The sequence below is a fragment of the Pleurodeles waltl genome, chromosome 1_1, assembly GCF_031143425.1.
Source record: "Pleurodeles waltl isolate 20211129_DDA chromosome 1_1, aPleWal1.hap1.20221129, whole genome shotgun sequence".
NCBI lineage: Eukaryota > Metazoa > Chordata > Amphibia > Caudata > Salamandridae > Pleurodeles > Pleurodeles waltl.
Window position 1 is genome coordinate 529,265,112 of NC_090436.1, and position 16,732 is coordinate 529,281,843.

Consider the following 16,732-nt stretch of genomic DNA (forward strand, 5'->3'; position numbering starts at 1 on the left):
ACCAATTCCAATACGATTAAGCAGATCCAGGATCCAGATTTAGATGGTCTTCTGACCCAGCCGTAGGATATGCGTAAACCCTTTCTTAAGCACTATGCAAGGCTTTATTCTGACCCTCAAAAGATAATGGCTGAGATGGTCGAGAGGTTGCTTGAAGGGCCTAAAATCCCTCCGATATATGTCAGTCAGGGAAAAGATGTGATTAAACCCACGTTGAGTGAATTGGTCCAGGTGGTTAATACTTGCCCAACTGCAAAAGTTTGCGGTGCTGATGGAATTCCAACCTAAGTGTATAAGCTATTTTTACCACAGATAAATGGATTTCTCGCTAAACTATGTAATACAATTTTGCAAGAGACTGAAGTCCCTGACTTTTTCACAGAGTCATTGGTGGTTAGCTTTTTTATAGAAAGGCAAACCAAAACGCGATTTGAATTTCTATAAAACAATTATTTTACTTAACTGCAAATACAAATTGTTTACAAAAATTATGGCAAACTGCTTATCAGCCATAGCCCCTTCCATAATCCACGAGGAACAGAATGTATTTTTGCTAGGAAGAAGTATAGCAACCAATACTCACTACCTGACCCAAGCAATTAGCTTTCTTTCCACGCCGAAGTTCAAGGCAGTAAAAATAATGCTTTATGCAGAGAAGGCATTTGATCAGGTTCAATGATAGGTTTTGTTCTCAGTTTTGCATAAGTTTGCTTTTCCTTACAGATTTGTGAAAGTGTTATAGAACTTTTATGTTAATGCAAAAGCGGCTACAGTTATTAAGGGGAAATTAGCAGGCAAGATCACTAGAAGTTGTGAGACGCACCAAGGCTGTGCTCTTCCCCCTATACTATTTGTTCTGTTTTTTTAGCCATTAGCATGTGCCATAAGACAGAATCAATCTATCTAACCACCAGTGGCAGGAGCATCAAAGTTGAAGTAATTTGCCGATGAAATGGCTTTATATCTGGCAGTCGATAAGACTAATATAGCATCTTTCTCCAAAATTAGAAAATATACGAGAATAGGGAGCTATAAAATAAATTATGATAAATCGGAGGCAATCCTGCTTAACTGTTCCTCTGAAGTACTCCTGGCTGCACTTCAGTCTCATTATTTGGGAGCTACACCAATAAAATATCTTTAGATTTATATAACAGCCATGCTGGCCGATCTACTTGAAATTAATTTTAGGACTACATTAAAAAAGATTTCTAATTTACTTGAGATATGGCAGAAGCTTCCTATTGCTATTATCGGCCTGGTCGCTCTAATCAAAATGAGTATTCTTCCATTATTACTTTTTTTGTTAGGAAAAAAGTCTCTCAGTCTTTTTTCGAAGCAGTGAATTCGGAAATCAGGCAGTTTGTCTGGCAAAGTAAGAAGCTTAGGCTGAAGATCCAGGTGTTGCAGCTGGATTCAGAAGGAAGAGGTTTGGCACTCAGTGTTAAGACCAACTATCAGGCGGCATTCCTGGATTCACTAATCAGGTCCTCTTCAACTAATTTGAGGGAAGGGAACATTTAATAATAACTTATGCTGAAGAATTCTGAAATTGTTTTTTCCCCTTTTGTAGAAATTCCAAGACTGCCTAAAAAAAATAGATGCAAGACCCCCTTGAATAATAATGGAGCGCTTCAATAAAATCTGAGAGGAGTACGAGGTTCCTAGGCTCCATTACCAGCTAAAAGCAGATTGCATCCCCTTAGTGCTGCACTTATCAATTTCCAAATGCAATTGCTGGTTTCTTTTAAGGTACAAGATGGTGCTGGATTTTTACAATAATGGTGAATTATCTGAATAGAACAAGCTGGTAGAAGCAAATTCTAAAGTAACTAAGTCCCTGAACTTTAACTTCGCTCAGATTAAGCACTTTTGTTTGGGCTGTAGCAGGGGTGAGGGATCCTTCGGGATTGGATTTGGGGAAGCCTTTTTTTTTTTAACCAAACTACAGGGTATAGGACATTGGTACAGAGAGTACATCCAAAGCAAAGCAAGGCACTGATTGTAGACTTGCTTCAGTCGATAGAAGCCTCAAGGGAGTTGGGGCAATGGGTTATATAGCTATCAGTGGCAGTTCTATTACTGCATAAATCATAAGGCACTACATACACTGCTAATTCAAGAAGGATGGGCATCTTCATCTGATAGACGTTGTATTATACACCTGCTAAAATTAAAAAAAAAAAATATCTGGAGTGGAATCTTGCTGCTTTAGGTGTAACCAGGGAATAGGGATTGGCTGCAGTATGATGTTTACTTCCAGGTAACTCAAGGATTTCTGGCAGGGTATTTTTGCTGAATTAAGCCTAAGACTGCGTTGTGCCCTTGCTCCAGACACATATGGGGTGCTGTTTGGTATTGTATTATCCTCCTTTGTGATGACGGAAAGCAAGTGCCAACTGGTATTTACTGGGACATTGGTTGCCAGATCGTTAGTCTCGGTCAAGTGCAAATTTGTTGTGATCCCTTCAGTTTCCCAGTGGATTTCAAAGATGCAAAAAATTCACACTTGAGAAACTATGTATGCCAGAAGAATTAGGTCGACAGCTCATAAAGGTAGAATTTGGAGCAACTGGGTGGCGGACAGTTAAGTTACAGAATCGAAGGCGGGTACTTTTAAATGAATTTTTATATGCTATAATTGTCTAAGGAATTTTTAATTGATTTTTTGTTGTTTTGGGCCGGAACGCTATGTATTGTACGAGTGGAGTTTTCCTATTGACTTAAGGGGAACAGACATGGGTGGCGAGGAAAAGGCTACTGTTCTAATTATCATTTGTTTTGTAAACGATTCCTTGGCTGCCTATGCCTGAATAAATAAAAATTGTTATTTTTTTAAAAACCTGAAAGCAAGTTGCTTTCAAAATAAAACGTACACAAAACAATACTGCAACTTGAAAAAAACAGTTTACTAAACCCTATTGTGCAATTTCTCTGTTGCAGCATTTGTAAAACGTTCTTGAAGCAAGACAATATTTACAAAAAAATGTTAACAATGGCTAATCAGGGTTAAACAAATATTGGGCAACATAAATAAATATTAGGAGCCCAATTCTTTAAAAAGTCACAAAAGTGCACCGGAATGTATATAGATTTATGACTTTCAGGAATTTAGAAGAGTGTACAGACGAAAGGCAAGAAAACTACGTGTAGCAACCGTTTGTGAATTTCATTTTCGCACAAGCATAAATACACGCATACTTTTGTTCAGGCAAAATTATGGCCAATGATCGCAAATTCACCTTCCCACAACCAGTTTTTTTCAAACTGTGTAAATAATTTTACTCCTGCTCTTGTTAGTAGTAAATTTCCAATACTTTTCGAAGTGAGAGATTAGAAGAGCTTGGAGAGGAGTTAGTGAGTAGCCTTAAATATGTAAGTGTGTGGGTATGCACCGACTCGCACGGTATTTCAATCCTGGAACTACTGCTTCCCCCCTACTTCCAAACCCTTTATAACGATTCCCAGAACGCCTTGCCAGAATCCAGCCCCCATATAATATGAGAGCACACAGACATGAAATGAAAAGCTCTCCAGGATCTGCTCTACTGTGCACGATTGCGGCCAAAGGCTCTGGCACTCTAAAGCAACAACTCTTCCATTCAAGAAGCTGAATCAGACTATAAATCAAAGTAAGTATGCATTACTTAATTTTGCTTGGTAAAACCAATTGCAACATATCAGTACACAGAAGGCAGCATTTGCACTTTTGGCTCAGTTAATCATGTTGTCCGATACGATCTTAAAAGGGTGTTTTTTTCATCATATCTCACCTGCCCAATCCAGCACGTGACATAAGAAGGTTCGAGGGACTGGGCTACTTTGAAGGCTTCATGAGCTAGCTGAAATATAGTAAAAAGAAAACAAATTTAGCAGAGGGCGTGGGTGTGTATATTGCAATCATGTTTACTACTTTTGATTATGCGCACTTCACACATGTAAGGAACTGGATAACTAAAATGGTGCAATTATGTTCACTTGTGCAAAGCAACATTGGACTTTTTTTAATGAAGGGTTAAAAAAACAGAAATCAATTGGGACATATTAAAATGACAACACAGTATTGGGTATATCGTGAAATACATAAAGGGCAAACAATTTGTGAAGGGCAAATAAGTGAAAGGAAAGCTAACAAGATTAAAGATAACGAAAGAGGTAACATTTAAACAAAAATAAAGGTTTCTGCTTCTAAACCATGGCCCCTAGTGGGTGTAATCTAGCACCTATGGCTTAATCAGCGACAAAAAAAAACAACATCTGAGCGGAAAAAAAATTGCGGTAATAATGGGATCATGCATGGGCAGCAAAAAAACGATGGATTAAACCCAGATCTGTGACTGGGGGTGAATGTTTGACAATGTTCAGCATTCCGTCCATCACTTGTTGTTTTTGCATTTGTGGTCCTAAACAGTACCAGTGCTTGGTGCAAAATTGCTAAATATACCAGAAATAGATGTGAAACATATTTTAGTGAAACCACCTGTAATATTGTTAAACTAATGTCTGGATTCCATTTAACTGCCACAGCTTATAAAACTACTCTCAAGTATGGCAGCAAAAAACTTTGGTCACTTCTACAGGTCTGTACAAAGTATTCCACTACTTCCAATATCCCTCTTGTTATGAATGCCTGCTCTCCTTATTCGGCAAAAAGACCTCTAAATCTGTTATCACTTAAGAACTGCAGTCCAGTAGTTTTGGAGCCTTGTGGAGCAAGGCAGAGGAATCGCCTGCTTGATAACTGAAATGGGTTAACACATCTTCCATTGTCTATCCAACAAGTAATGTTCCATTTGCTCAACTAATCGCTTTCATTTTACTTAAATAGCACTTTTCTTCTGAACGATTCTCATGAAAATGAATCATAAGTACAAAATCACTGGAAAATTAGCTGCCACTGTACGAAAAAGTAAATATGATGCGGGGAAGGATCAAGGAAGAAGAAGACAGAAGAGTGAGTAACTCAGTTTTCAAGAAAATACGACAAAGGTTAGGATGATGAGCAAAACCAACAAAGCAGAAACATTCTAAAGCGTGGGGATGTTCAGAGACAAAGAACAGCTACTAAAATGGTCATAGTGAGTGGGAAAAGTAAGTAGAAGAGCGCCACGTTTAGATTTGGGCCTGGGGTAACTGGGTGGGAAATGGAGCAAACCACATAAGGCATAGGTACAATGAGAAGTGCATTAAAGGATTATGGTGAACTACAATGGGGAATGAGAAACATCTACCATTTAACATCAGCGATAAGTACTGCTTCTTAACGACCTAGTCACCTTCATTTTTTTTTTTTTTTTAACCTTGTGTCATTTTTTAGGGCTTGGCTAGTCTGTTTTGTTGTTTGGCGGCAAAACCTACAGTTTACATCCAACATATACTTCGATTGGGCTTATGATCAGCCCTCTTCTCATTATTGGATGGCTTTGTTGTCTAACTTTCCTTCCTCTTCTTGTGTTTACCACGTACAGAAGCATTTCAGTTTCAATGTGTTCAGGTGTGATATATTCATCTGCAAATCTGAAATGCTGAGCATGTTGTCAGGACACCGGTCTTCTGCCGCCGTTATCAAGGAACTGCGTGGAACTGCTGTGACTTACACTGGCAGGTGGATATTCCTGCTCATCGGGAGCTTTTGTTTCATCCTGGCATCTATCAGCTGTGCCATACCCACAAGCGTGGGGCGGCGTGACGTTTGAAGCATTGTAATCTGGGGGACATGCTTCCCCCCTCTCTCTCGCTATTGTTAGGTTTTATAACTGCGCGCCCTACTCCAGACTCCAGCACCCCCCCCCCCCCCACTCGCGCTATCCCTTCAACTCCTGCCGGTTTCAAGGGCATAGGATGGGAGAACTTGTTCTCTCCCTTTTCTCTGCAGCTTCGGAGGAGAGTACATTCAAAAGGAGTGAACGCCCTTTCTTAGACGAGAGAGAGTTTCTCATAGGTACAGTGCCATACAGAAACAAGCACACCCTCCCTACTAAAACATTATGTTGACGGCGTCCTGTGGGTATGTCGCCAATAATGCGCCAGCCGCAAACAGAACATCCCTGGCAAGTCACCCAGCTGGCAGAAGGCAGGATTGTAATGACGCGCTTGAAACAGGATAGTTTTAAGCCTTTATTCCGTGTATAACAAACCCCACACACCATGAAACGTCCTTCTCTCCTCCCAGCTTCCAACTGTCAACTTCCCCGTGTTCCAATTGGAACCCTGCACAATACATTCTAATCCAACCCGTCACTACACACCTTCCCTCTGAACATACAAAAACATATATATTTTGAAACTATACAACACAGTAAATCCACTAGTGAAAAAGAAACATTTTGAAATAGAACATTGTATCACAATCACGTTCACTTTATATGGCGTAACAGATGTAAAACTAATGTACATAATCTCTCAATTTCAGTGGTGTTCTGATATTCCTTCCGAATCTTCCCCTTCTACCACCGGAATTAACATCCAAGAATTCATTCTCAATTCTAGCTCCATTCTCATTTCTTACTTCTCGACTTCCCACATCACCTCCAATACTATTCCCATCACGCTCATCATCCATCCAGTCATAATTCCTTCTGCCCTTATCACACACATTTTTACATTTAGCCAAGAGACTTAGATGCCAAACCTTCCCATCACTCAATAGTGCCGAATTACAAAATAACTGAGTAACTTTCAAAGGTTCACTGAACTTGCTTTCATCCTTACGCACTTTACCATTCTTTTTAACTCTTACCCAGTCACCCACAATCACAGGAACCATTCTCGCATTCTGTTTCCGATCATAATTTTACTTGTACATTTTTTTTGCCTCTAATATTTTTTTAAAAATATTTTCCAAAGACCATTCAGAAAGTTTTCCTTCCCGAATCCATGCACACTCCTTGCTAACAGGTTCCCTGCCTCTCATGATAACAAACGGACTTTTACCAGTGCTACTATTGGGTGTTATCCTGTAAGCCCAAATCATTTTGTATACTTCCTTTTCCCAGTTCAAACCGCTACTAGCTGCCAATTGTAAAGTGCTTTTAATTACTCGGTTAAAACGCTCAACTAAACCATTGCCTTCTGGATGATATACCAAAGTTAATTTATGTAATATTCCATTCCTTTTCAAGAATTTTTTGAAAATGTCAGCCTAAATTGAGGGCCGTTATCAGAAATTACACATCTTGGTAGCCCCTCCTTAATAAACAACTTATCTAGAAACCTCAAAACATCCTCACTCTGTACGTTATCAGTGATTTTCACCTCTGGCCATTTAGAAAAGTGATCCATGGCTACAATAATGAATTTCTTTTCACCCTGAATGTTATCTACCGGTCCCATGATATCTATACCAATTTTGTCCCATGGCATATTAGGACAAGGGATAGGAAACAACGGTGGGTTGAAAGTCTTGTGTTTTTTCAGCATTCTCACACATGGAACATTCTCTTACTAATCTCTCCACCTCAACATCCAAACCTGGCCACCAGTACATATTCTTCACTCTCGCTTTGGTTTTAGAAATGCCTAAATGCCCTTCATGACACACTCCCAAAATTTTTGTACGAAGTGACTTTGGTGGAACAAACCTACCGCACCTCAAGAGGATATTTTGCTCCTCACTCAGCTCATTGCGAACTTCCCAAAAGCTACGCTCTGTTTCACAGAGAATTCTTTTGTTCGGCCACCCAAAACGCACATACGTCAATATTTTCTGTAAATCTTTATCAGTTTCCATGCCCATTTTCCATTCATCTATGTTGACTCCATCATGTCCCTCATCAAATAACAAAGCAACCTGTTCATCCTCGAGAAACTCCTCATCCGAATCCTTCCTAGAATCAAAAGGTAATGGTAAACGACTTAGAAAATCTGCAACCCTATTCTTTGTACCTGGTATGTATTGTACCTCATAATTGAAATCTATTAGCTTCACCGACATTCTGGCTAATCTAGGAGAAGCGTTCTGTAACCCCTTACTGGTTAGAACTTTCGTCAAGGGCTTGTGATCCGTTCTTACAATCACTTTAAGTCCCCATATATATTGCCTGAAATGTACGAAAGCCCAAGAACACGCCAACATCTCCTTTTCTATTACAGAATATTTAATCTCTGCATCCGATAATGATCTGGAAGCAAAACCAACAATCCATTCCTAATTTTAATCATTCTTTTGTGATAACACAGCCCCTAAACCTTTTGCGCTGGCATCAGTGGTGACAAATATTTTACTTAAAGGATCAAAACCCTTCAAGAAAAGAGCTTTACTAATTTCAACTTTTAGTTTGTCAAATTCCTCCTGACAATTTCTGGACCATACAAATTTAACTCGAGTCTTCAATAGTTGTCTTATGGCAAATGTTTTTTCAGAAAAACTTTCTATGAATTTTGAAATAAACTCCACCAGACCCAAAAAAGCTCGGATTTCGTCCTTATTGTGGGGAACAGGTGCCATCATGACTGCTTTCACCAATTCTTCCTTGGGTTTTATGCCGTCCTCACTGATTTCATGACCAAGATATTTAACACTCCTACTAGCAATTTTGCACTTTCCAAACTCCACAGTCAAACCTTTCTTTTCAAACACATCCAATACCAGAAGTAATGTCTCATCATGCTCATCCTTAGTCTTACCCATTATTAAAACATCGTCTTGAAAGAACATAACACCATTAATACCAAATAGTAAGTCACTCATGATTCTCTGGAACATCGCAGCGGCCGAAGCCAACCCGAATGGTACCCTCGTGAATTGATAGCAACCAAATGGCGTTATGAGCGTTGTTAATTTCTTGCAATCCGAATCAAGCTTAATTTGGTGATAAGCTGATTTTAAATCAAGAGTAGAAAACCAACTCATACCTTTCGTGCATGCAAACATCTCATTTATCTTTGGTAGAGTGTACTGATCAATCATTATGCTCTCATTCAGACTTCTTAAGTCGATACACAATCTGATCTTACCATTCGTACGCTTAACTACAACCAGGGGAGAAATCCACTCTGCTGATTCCACTCGCTCTATAATGCCCTAATTCGTGAGTCTTTTAAGTTCACATAAAACTTCGTCTCTGACCGAGAAGGGTACATAACGAACTTTGTGAACCACTGGTTTGACTCCACTTTTCAACACAATTTTGTGTCTAAAATCGTTCAAACACCCCACTTTTCCTGAAAACACTTTAGGATATTTTTGAACAATTCCATCATAATCAACGCTACTAACAGTTGATAATACTGGCTCAGAACTATTGGGGTTAAGGATTATCCCTAATTTCCCTTGGTCAACCCACCCCAAAACAGATGGTCCTTTTTCCAATATATACAATTTGCACATAGCTTTTTTTCCTTTAAATTCAAATTCCATATTTTTGTACCCTACAAAATTAATTCTCTCCCCAGTATAACTTTTTGCTTTCACCTCTGTTCTATCAAGTATGTCACCATATGTTACTTTGAATTTTTCTGACCAAATTTTTTGTTCAATTATTGAGAAAGGTGAACCCGAATCAACTGTTACATCGACATCTATACCACCCATTCTCAGCACACATACAGGTTTTTTATTCCCTCCTTGTTCAATATCCAGCAAATCATATTCAATGCAAAAGACCCCATTCTCATCATCCTGATTCTCCTGACACACCAAATCATTCACTTCTTCGATAAACGTAATATTTCCTTTTCTTGCACTTTTGCAAACTCTTGCTAAATGCCCAATGCGACCACATAATGAACATTTCTGATTTTTAGCAGGACACTTCTTGTTATCAGCAAAATGGTCAGCGCTTCCACATCTAAAACATTTTTTTTAATTGTGTTTATCTCGCTGATCCTCCTGTTTGTAGCGCGTAATATTGTGTTGATCTCGCTGATCCTTCTGTTTGTAGCGTGTACTCTTCGTGTCGAATTTGCTAGTAGAATTTCCTTGGGTAACCAAAACTTGCTTTACCTCTTTCGTATCCTCTTCCATGGCTTTGACGCATCTACCAGTAAGTTCCGCTTTTTTAACTAGCACTATAACTTCCCTCAACGGTGCTTCTCCATTTACCCATAATTTATCTTGAATATTAGGATTACTGGTATGCATTACAATTTGATCACGTATGAATTCATCTTGCAATCCACCAAATCTGCACGTTTTAGCTAAGATCCTAAGAGCTGACACATACTCTTCTACAGATTCTGACTTCTGATTGTTTTCTTTGAAAAAATTTGAATCTGTCCACCGCTACACAGACCGTCGGAGAAAAATGAGCGTCTAAATCCTCTAAAGCATGAGTAAATACATCCCCCACCATCAGAATCACTCCTAGATTTTTTTTCCATCTCATTGTACAATTTCAAGCCCCCAGGACCAATACAATGCAATAGAATTTTCTTTTTCGTTTCCGCAGAAAATTCTTCATCTTCAAAAGTTTCAATGTAATTGCAGAAATATTCTTTCCATTCTTGCCATTGTATGACAGGCTCCCCTTTTGCTAAAAGAAATGGTTGTGGTGCATGTAAATTCAAAGTAGACATTGTCTCAATAGAAAGATGAATAAACCGTAACTAGTGTATTAAAATTGTAAACTTAAGATTCTTTCCTTTCAATTATCTCCGTTTACTTCCAGATTCAAAGATCAGTAAACAAATACCTCCTGGGCGTTGCCTTAGACTTGACAGCTGCAGTACACAATACTTCCTGTGCGCAGTCTTCGCACGCCCTGGAAACACTGCTCCCAAACTGATTGCTGCCACAGCGAGTGCAGCCTTCGTACGCACTGCCTTTGCGCAATCTCGAGCTCCGAATACAGCTTAGTCTTCAAAGTTGCGAAACGAAAGTACCATGAAAATCCTATATTAAGTTTGGTTAACTGAAATACATCAGCAGACTCATTAGTATGTTACACATATTTGCTTGAATATGTGTAATTGTGAAGACTATCATTTAGCTGTGCCTGTCAGCGTGCTTAACAGGCTTCGTTTGCGCTTTGAGCTCAGTGAAAGAATGTGTACGATTGTGTGGAACGCCTTTCAGATGCGTGCCACGCTGACTGACTTGAAGGAATTTTTTTTCTCCTCAGAGAAAGATTAAAAGCGTTTGTTCTCCGGTTAAAAAAAAATATGCTTAAAGCTTAAATTGAAAACTGTGCGAGCCCGCCACCTGCTGTTGATATTAGGCTAACGCGTACTCTCTGCGACGCGCACACTCTCGGAAAGGTTACCTTAGATCAGTGTCAGACGGAGTTCTCACCGCCAGCTGCTCAGTCCTTAAAATGTACAATGACGAAATTCTAATTCACGAAGTCTCCAGACAGCAATTGAATAATACCGGAAAGAGGGGTGAAGATGGCATCACACACGGCATCACACACCGACTCGTCGCCTCGAAGTAAACCGGAAGACTTCCAGTCAGAATACGTGAAGAAGGATCCAATCCAGTCGAAGTAAACTGTTCTTTACCTCGTCGCCAATTCCTGTAATGACGCGCTTGAAACAGGATAGTTTTAAGCCTTTATTCCGTGTAAAACAAACCCCACACACCATGAAACGTCCTTCTCTCCTCCCAGCTTCCAACTGTCAACTTCCCCGTGTTCCAATTGGAACCCTGCACAATACATTCTAATCCAACCCGTCACTACAAGGATGTGGTTGGTGTGAGAGGCTAATGCTTGTTGTCCTTCCTCAGTGAAAAAGACTCAGGCATGCTGAGAACGTGTGGCTTCTTGAGAGTGTTCGAGCACTCACATCAGAGAGCAATCTGGTCGGGTACTCGTAAAAATATTCCCACATCCTCACCAATAATAAACATCTATCGTAATTCTTGATCAGAACTCCGGTCGGATGCATTAAGCAGAGGTGTCCAACCTTTTCTATGACCTCCACTTATGGACATCGTGAGCTACTAATGTTAGAAGTGTTGTAACAGTGTCCACATCAGACAAGATTCCATGGGTTGCCAGCAGTGATGTAATAAAGGGTTTGGTCACATGAAATGCCTCGACATTGGTAATACATAACAGCTATAGCTGCAATGCATCTACTACACAGATAACAGTGTAAAAAAGTCCTCACAATGCCACACAAGTTTTCACTCAAATACCAGATTTACATATATTTTGCAAATTCATAAATTTTAGTTCAAACATCAGCTTATCAGTGCTGAAAATAAACACACTTTCATCTCAATTTTGATATATGTATGTTAATTCAACCAAGCAAAAGATTCTAATTTAACAAGCTGGACTACACTCAGGAGAGCTAATTAAAAATAGCTGTAGAGCTACCAGAAGCTCACGAGCTACTCGTTGGAGATGCCTGCATTAAAGCAATACATAAGTGGCAGAGTAAGTAACTGCTGTGTCCTTCACACAGGCAGTAGTTATCAGGTTAAAGGGGCGATAGAGGGGGTTGGGGGTGAGTCAATGGGTGCCTACTCTGATTTTCCCCTTGGTGACCAGGTGCACCCAGAAGTCTGCAATGACATAGTGAAGCAGCAGTATTTTGTCTCATGAGCACACGCAAATTACTTAATAGCACAGTCAGGGCCTGCTACAAGGCCTGTTTGTTCCAATGTATTTGGCCTGTAACATGCCTGCAACAATAATGGATAAAAAGCACAACAAAATATTCCAGGTTTATTAGCATGAACAAATAGGAGTCAATACACATGAAGTCTCATCATGAAATGCCACTGGGAACCAGCAAGCGGACAGTTTGAATAATTGTGAAGTTCTCTAGGCACAACCAAGGGAGGATGGGAAAGGGAGAGGAACAAAAGAAAGAATAAGGCATAGGCTACATCATATATCTTTCATGGTTCTCGAAAAAGCAGCCATCGTCCTTGCAGACCTTTTCATTCTTCCAGCAACAGAAATAGACAAATATTCTCAACTTTGAAAGTGCCATAATGTCCTCCAAAAATATTCTCCGTAAACGCCTGACCTCCAAGTTCAAGGCCATTTCTGGTGGCTTATTAATCTTTTCTGGATGGAAAAGGACCAGTACGAACATCGGGTTGTGGGTTCATAGAAAATTTCCCATCAATCTCTTACAAGCTTGAACACATGTGAAAATCCTCTTCACATTCCATCACTTCCCATCTTGGATGTCAACACTTTTCTTGTATTGCATGTAACAATTCTGTAAGGGCAGGAGAATTTTCTGACTCCGACTCTGTTGGCCTCACCAAAGAGTTCCTTAGTGTGAGTCTTTTGAGAATCTCCATGCCTCCTGTAATCAAGTAGGTCAGGTTTGGAACCACAGATTTGCCCTGAGACAGCTTAACCTTGGGCCACCATGGACCTATTTTGGAGGTGGAGCGTATCCCTAGCAATAAGAATAGTCTGGTACATGTGGCACTATTTGGCAATATTCTGTAAGCCCACAACCTATTACAGATGGCTATGGAGAAGGGAATGTGACCTTGGCAGGCAAGGTGTACATGGTCTTGAGAAAACTATTAAATCATTAAACCTGCCCATTGCACCGTGGGACATAAACAGCAGTCATCAAGTGGGTTGTATCATGAAGATGGTGGAAACCTAACATTTCAGTGGAAGTTGCACCCCATTAGCCTCAACAATTCTTTTATAAAACAACTCCTAGCTGAAGATTTTCTTGAGGAATTTTAAAACTGCAAAAGTGGATGTTCTCTCTGCAATCTTAGCCTCTGGCCATTTAGAATTGTTAGAAATGGGGTCTTTGGTTGACAGTCAGGTTACCCCCTGTTCAAGCAAGGACCCTCACTCTAGTCAGGGTAAAAGAGAATCACCCTCGGCTAACCCCTGTTTACTGCCTTGGTAGCTTGGCAGAGCAGTAGGCTTAACTTCAGAGTGCTAGGTGTAAAGTATTCGTACCAACACATACAGTAACAATGAAAACACTACAAAATGACAACACCGTTTAGAAAAACAGGAAATATTTATCTAAACAAAACAAGACCAAAACGACAAAAATCCACAATACACAAGTCAAGATATGCATAAAAATGCAAAACGAGTCTTTAAGTAGTTTCAAACACACACTAACGCTTGTCAGCGTGAAAAAGTACTTTGGGCACGTCAAAAATAACCCACACGGGCGAGTGCGCTTCAAAAAGGGCTTGCGATGCGTTGATTCCACTCACGAGCAGGACCGTGTGCCGTTTCTCCTTTCGCCGGGTCAGGGCGTGTCATTTCTTCTCTCCGCAGGAGAGTGATGAGTCGATCCGGTCAGCACTCTCGGGTCCGGGCAGGCCGTGCGTTGTTTTTCCATGCACAGCGGTACTTGAGTCGGAAATCCAGCCGCATGATGATCCGAAAACCCCGCAGCGCGGGTTGTGATCTCCCAGCCTCCGTCTGCGATGCTGTGCGTCGTTTCTTCTGCTCCGTGCGTCGATTCTTCGGTCGTGTTTCCTGCGAGCGTCGTTTCTCAGCTGCAGAGCCGGCGGCGCATCGTTTCTTCAGCCACAGTTCAGAGTCGCGTAAATTTTTTCCCTGCACGGCACTCTGTGCGTGGATTTCCTTGTCTTTAGGCTGCCAGCTTCTCCATTCAGGGTCCTAGGAACTGGAGGGGCACAACAGGGCAGAGTAGGAGTCTCTCCAGAGACTCCCGGTGCTGGCAGAGAGAAGTCTTTGCTGTCCCTGATACTTCAAACAACAGGAGGCAAGCTCTAAATCAAGCCCTTGGAGATTTCATCTTAAGACGGAAGGCACACAAAGTCCAGTTTTTACCCTCTTACTCTGGCAGATGCAGCAACTGCAGGATAGCTCCACAAAGTGCAGGCAGGGTAGTTCTTCGTCCTCAGATCTTCTCCAGGCAAAGGTTCCTCTTGTTTCCAGATGTGTTCTTAAGTCTTTGGTTTTGGGTGCCCTTCTTATACCCAATTTCTCCTTTGAAGTAGTTCTACTTCAAAGTAAAGTCTCTTTTGAATGTGAAATCCTGCCTTGCCCAGGCCAGGCCCCAGCCACTATCCAGGGGGTCAGAGACTGCATTGTGTGAGGACAGGCACAGCCCTTTCAGGTGTAAGTGACCACTCCTCCCCTCCCTCCTAGCACAGATGGCTCATCAGGATATGCAGGCTACACCGAAGCTCCCTTTGTGTCACTGTCTAGTGAGGTGCAACCAGCCCAACTGTCAAACTGACCCAGACAGGGAATCAACAAACATGGTATAAGCAAGAAAATGCCCACTTTCTAAAAGTGGCATTTTCAAACACACAATCTTAAAATCAACTTTACTAAAATATGTATTTTTAAATTGTGAGCTCAGAGACCCTAAACTCCACATGTCCATCCACTCCCAAAGGGAATCTACACTTTAATCAGATTTAAAGGTAGCCCCCTTGTTAACCTATGAAGAGGGACAGGCCTTGCAACAGTGAAAAACGAATTTAGCAATATTTCACTGTCAGGACATAAAACAAATTACTACATGTCCTACCTTAACCATACACTGCACCCTGCCATTGGGGCTACCTAGGGCCTACCTTAGGGGGTGTCTGACATATAAGAAAAGGGAAGGCTTAGGCCTGGCAAGTGGGTACACTTGCCAAGTCGAATTTACAGTTAAAACTGCACACACAGACACTGCAGTGGCAGGTCTGAGACATGATTACAGACCTACTTATGTGGGTGGCACAACGAGTGCTGCAGGCCCACTAGTAGCATTTGATTTATAGGCCCTGGCACCTGTAGTGCACTTTACTAGGGACTTACTAGTAGATCAAATATGCCAATCATGGATAAACCAATTACATACAATTTACACAGAGAGCATATGCACTTTAGCACTAGTTAGCAGTGGTAAAGTGCTCAGAGTTCAAAAGCCAACAGCATCAGGTCAGAAAAAATAGGAGGCAGGAGGCAAAAAGATTGGGGATGACCCTGCATAAGCAAAAAAGTCCAACAAGAATGAACATAGATGAGAACCAGAGCGTACTATATGTGAGACGGAAAAGCGCCTTACAATAACAAATGTTTACATGCTAATTTAATCCAGAAAAATGGTTGAAAAGGGGTACATGAGGTCTTCAGATTTAGTCGCTGGATATGCAAAACTGGTATTCTCTGAAATATCTTTCAGCATCCATGTACATTCTGGGCCACCTACTCTGCATCCTATACAAACCCTTGAGGGCTGGTATCCTCATGTGAGCTTTGTGGCACAAAGAAAGAATGTTTAAGTGATGATTGTAGGATGCTGGCCTGGTTTGTGGTGGGGACCTAGGGTACTTACACCTCATACCAAGTCCATGTATCCCTTATTAATGTAGTGTAATCAGTGTCTAGAAGCAAGGCGCTCTAGAGATAGCTGTGGATGAGCAGCCAAGGCTTGTCTAGGAGACATGCAAAGCTCTTGCAATATCACTGTAGTCACACTTAGTACTTACATACAAGGAACTTTACTTTGGTGACACAAATACCAAAAATACCATAGAGACTATACTCCCCTAGGGGGTAAGTAATACACAAATTCTATACACTAGTATGCAGAAATAGGCATAAAAAGAGTTAGAAAACTGTGCAATTAGTGAAAATCACAATAGTCAGAAATGGGCCCGGGGGAACACAATATACTAAGAAAGTGGAATGCGAAAGTCGGTCACCCACCTAGGAAAGTGTAGTGTGTAGTGGGGAACTGGGAGTAAAAGAAAAGCCCGCAGGTAAGTACCACAACCCACCCCAGCGATTAGCAAAGCAAGAGTAAATCACAGTAACTTTCTCAGAACACACACACACACACAAACGAGAAGAATTATACAAAACCCAGAAGA

At 40.8% G+C, this 16,732-nt stretch overlaps 1 protein-coding gene across 4 annotated transcripts in view; it reads right to left on the minus strand.

Annotated features, from left to right (window-relative positions):
* SKIC3 (SKI3 subunit of superkiller complex) overlaps positions 1-16,732 on the minus strand; it is a 1,026,707-nt gene that overhangs the window by 583,401 nt on the left and 426,574 nt on the right. For all 4 annotated transcript variants that reach the window (XM_069225585.1, XM_069225575.1, XM_069225607.1 and 1 more), the window contains exon 24: positions 3,774-3,842. In XM_069225585.1, coding sequence (XP_069081686.1) covers positions 3,774-3,842 — 69 coding nt within the window. The remainder of the gene's footprint in view (positions 1-3,773; positions 3,843-16,732) is intronic.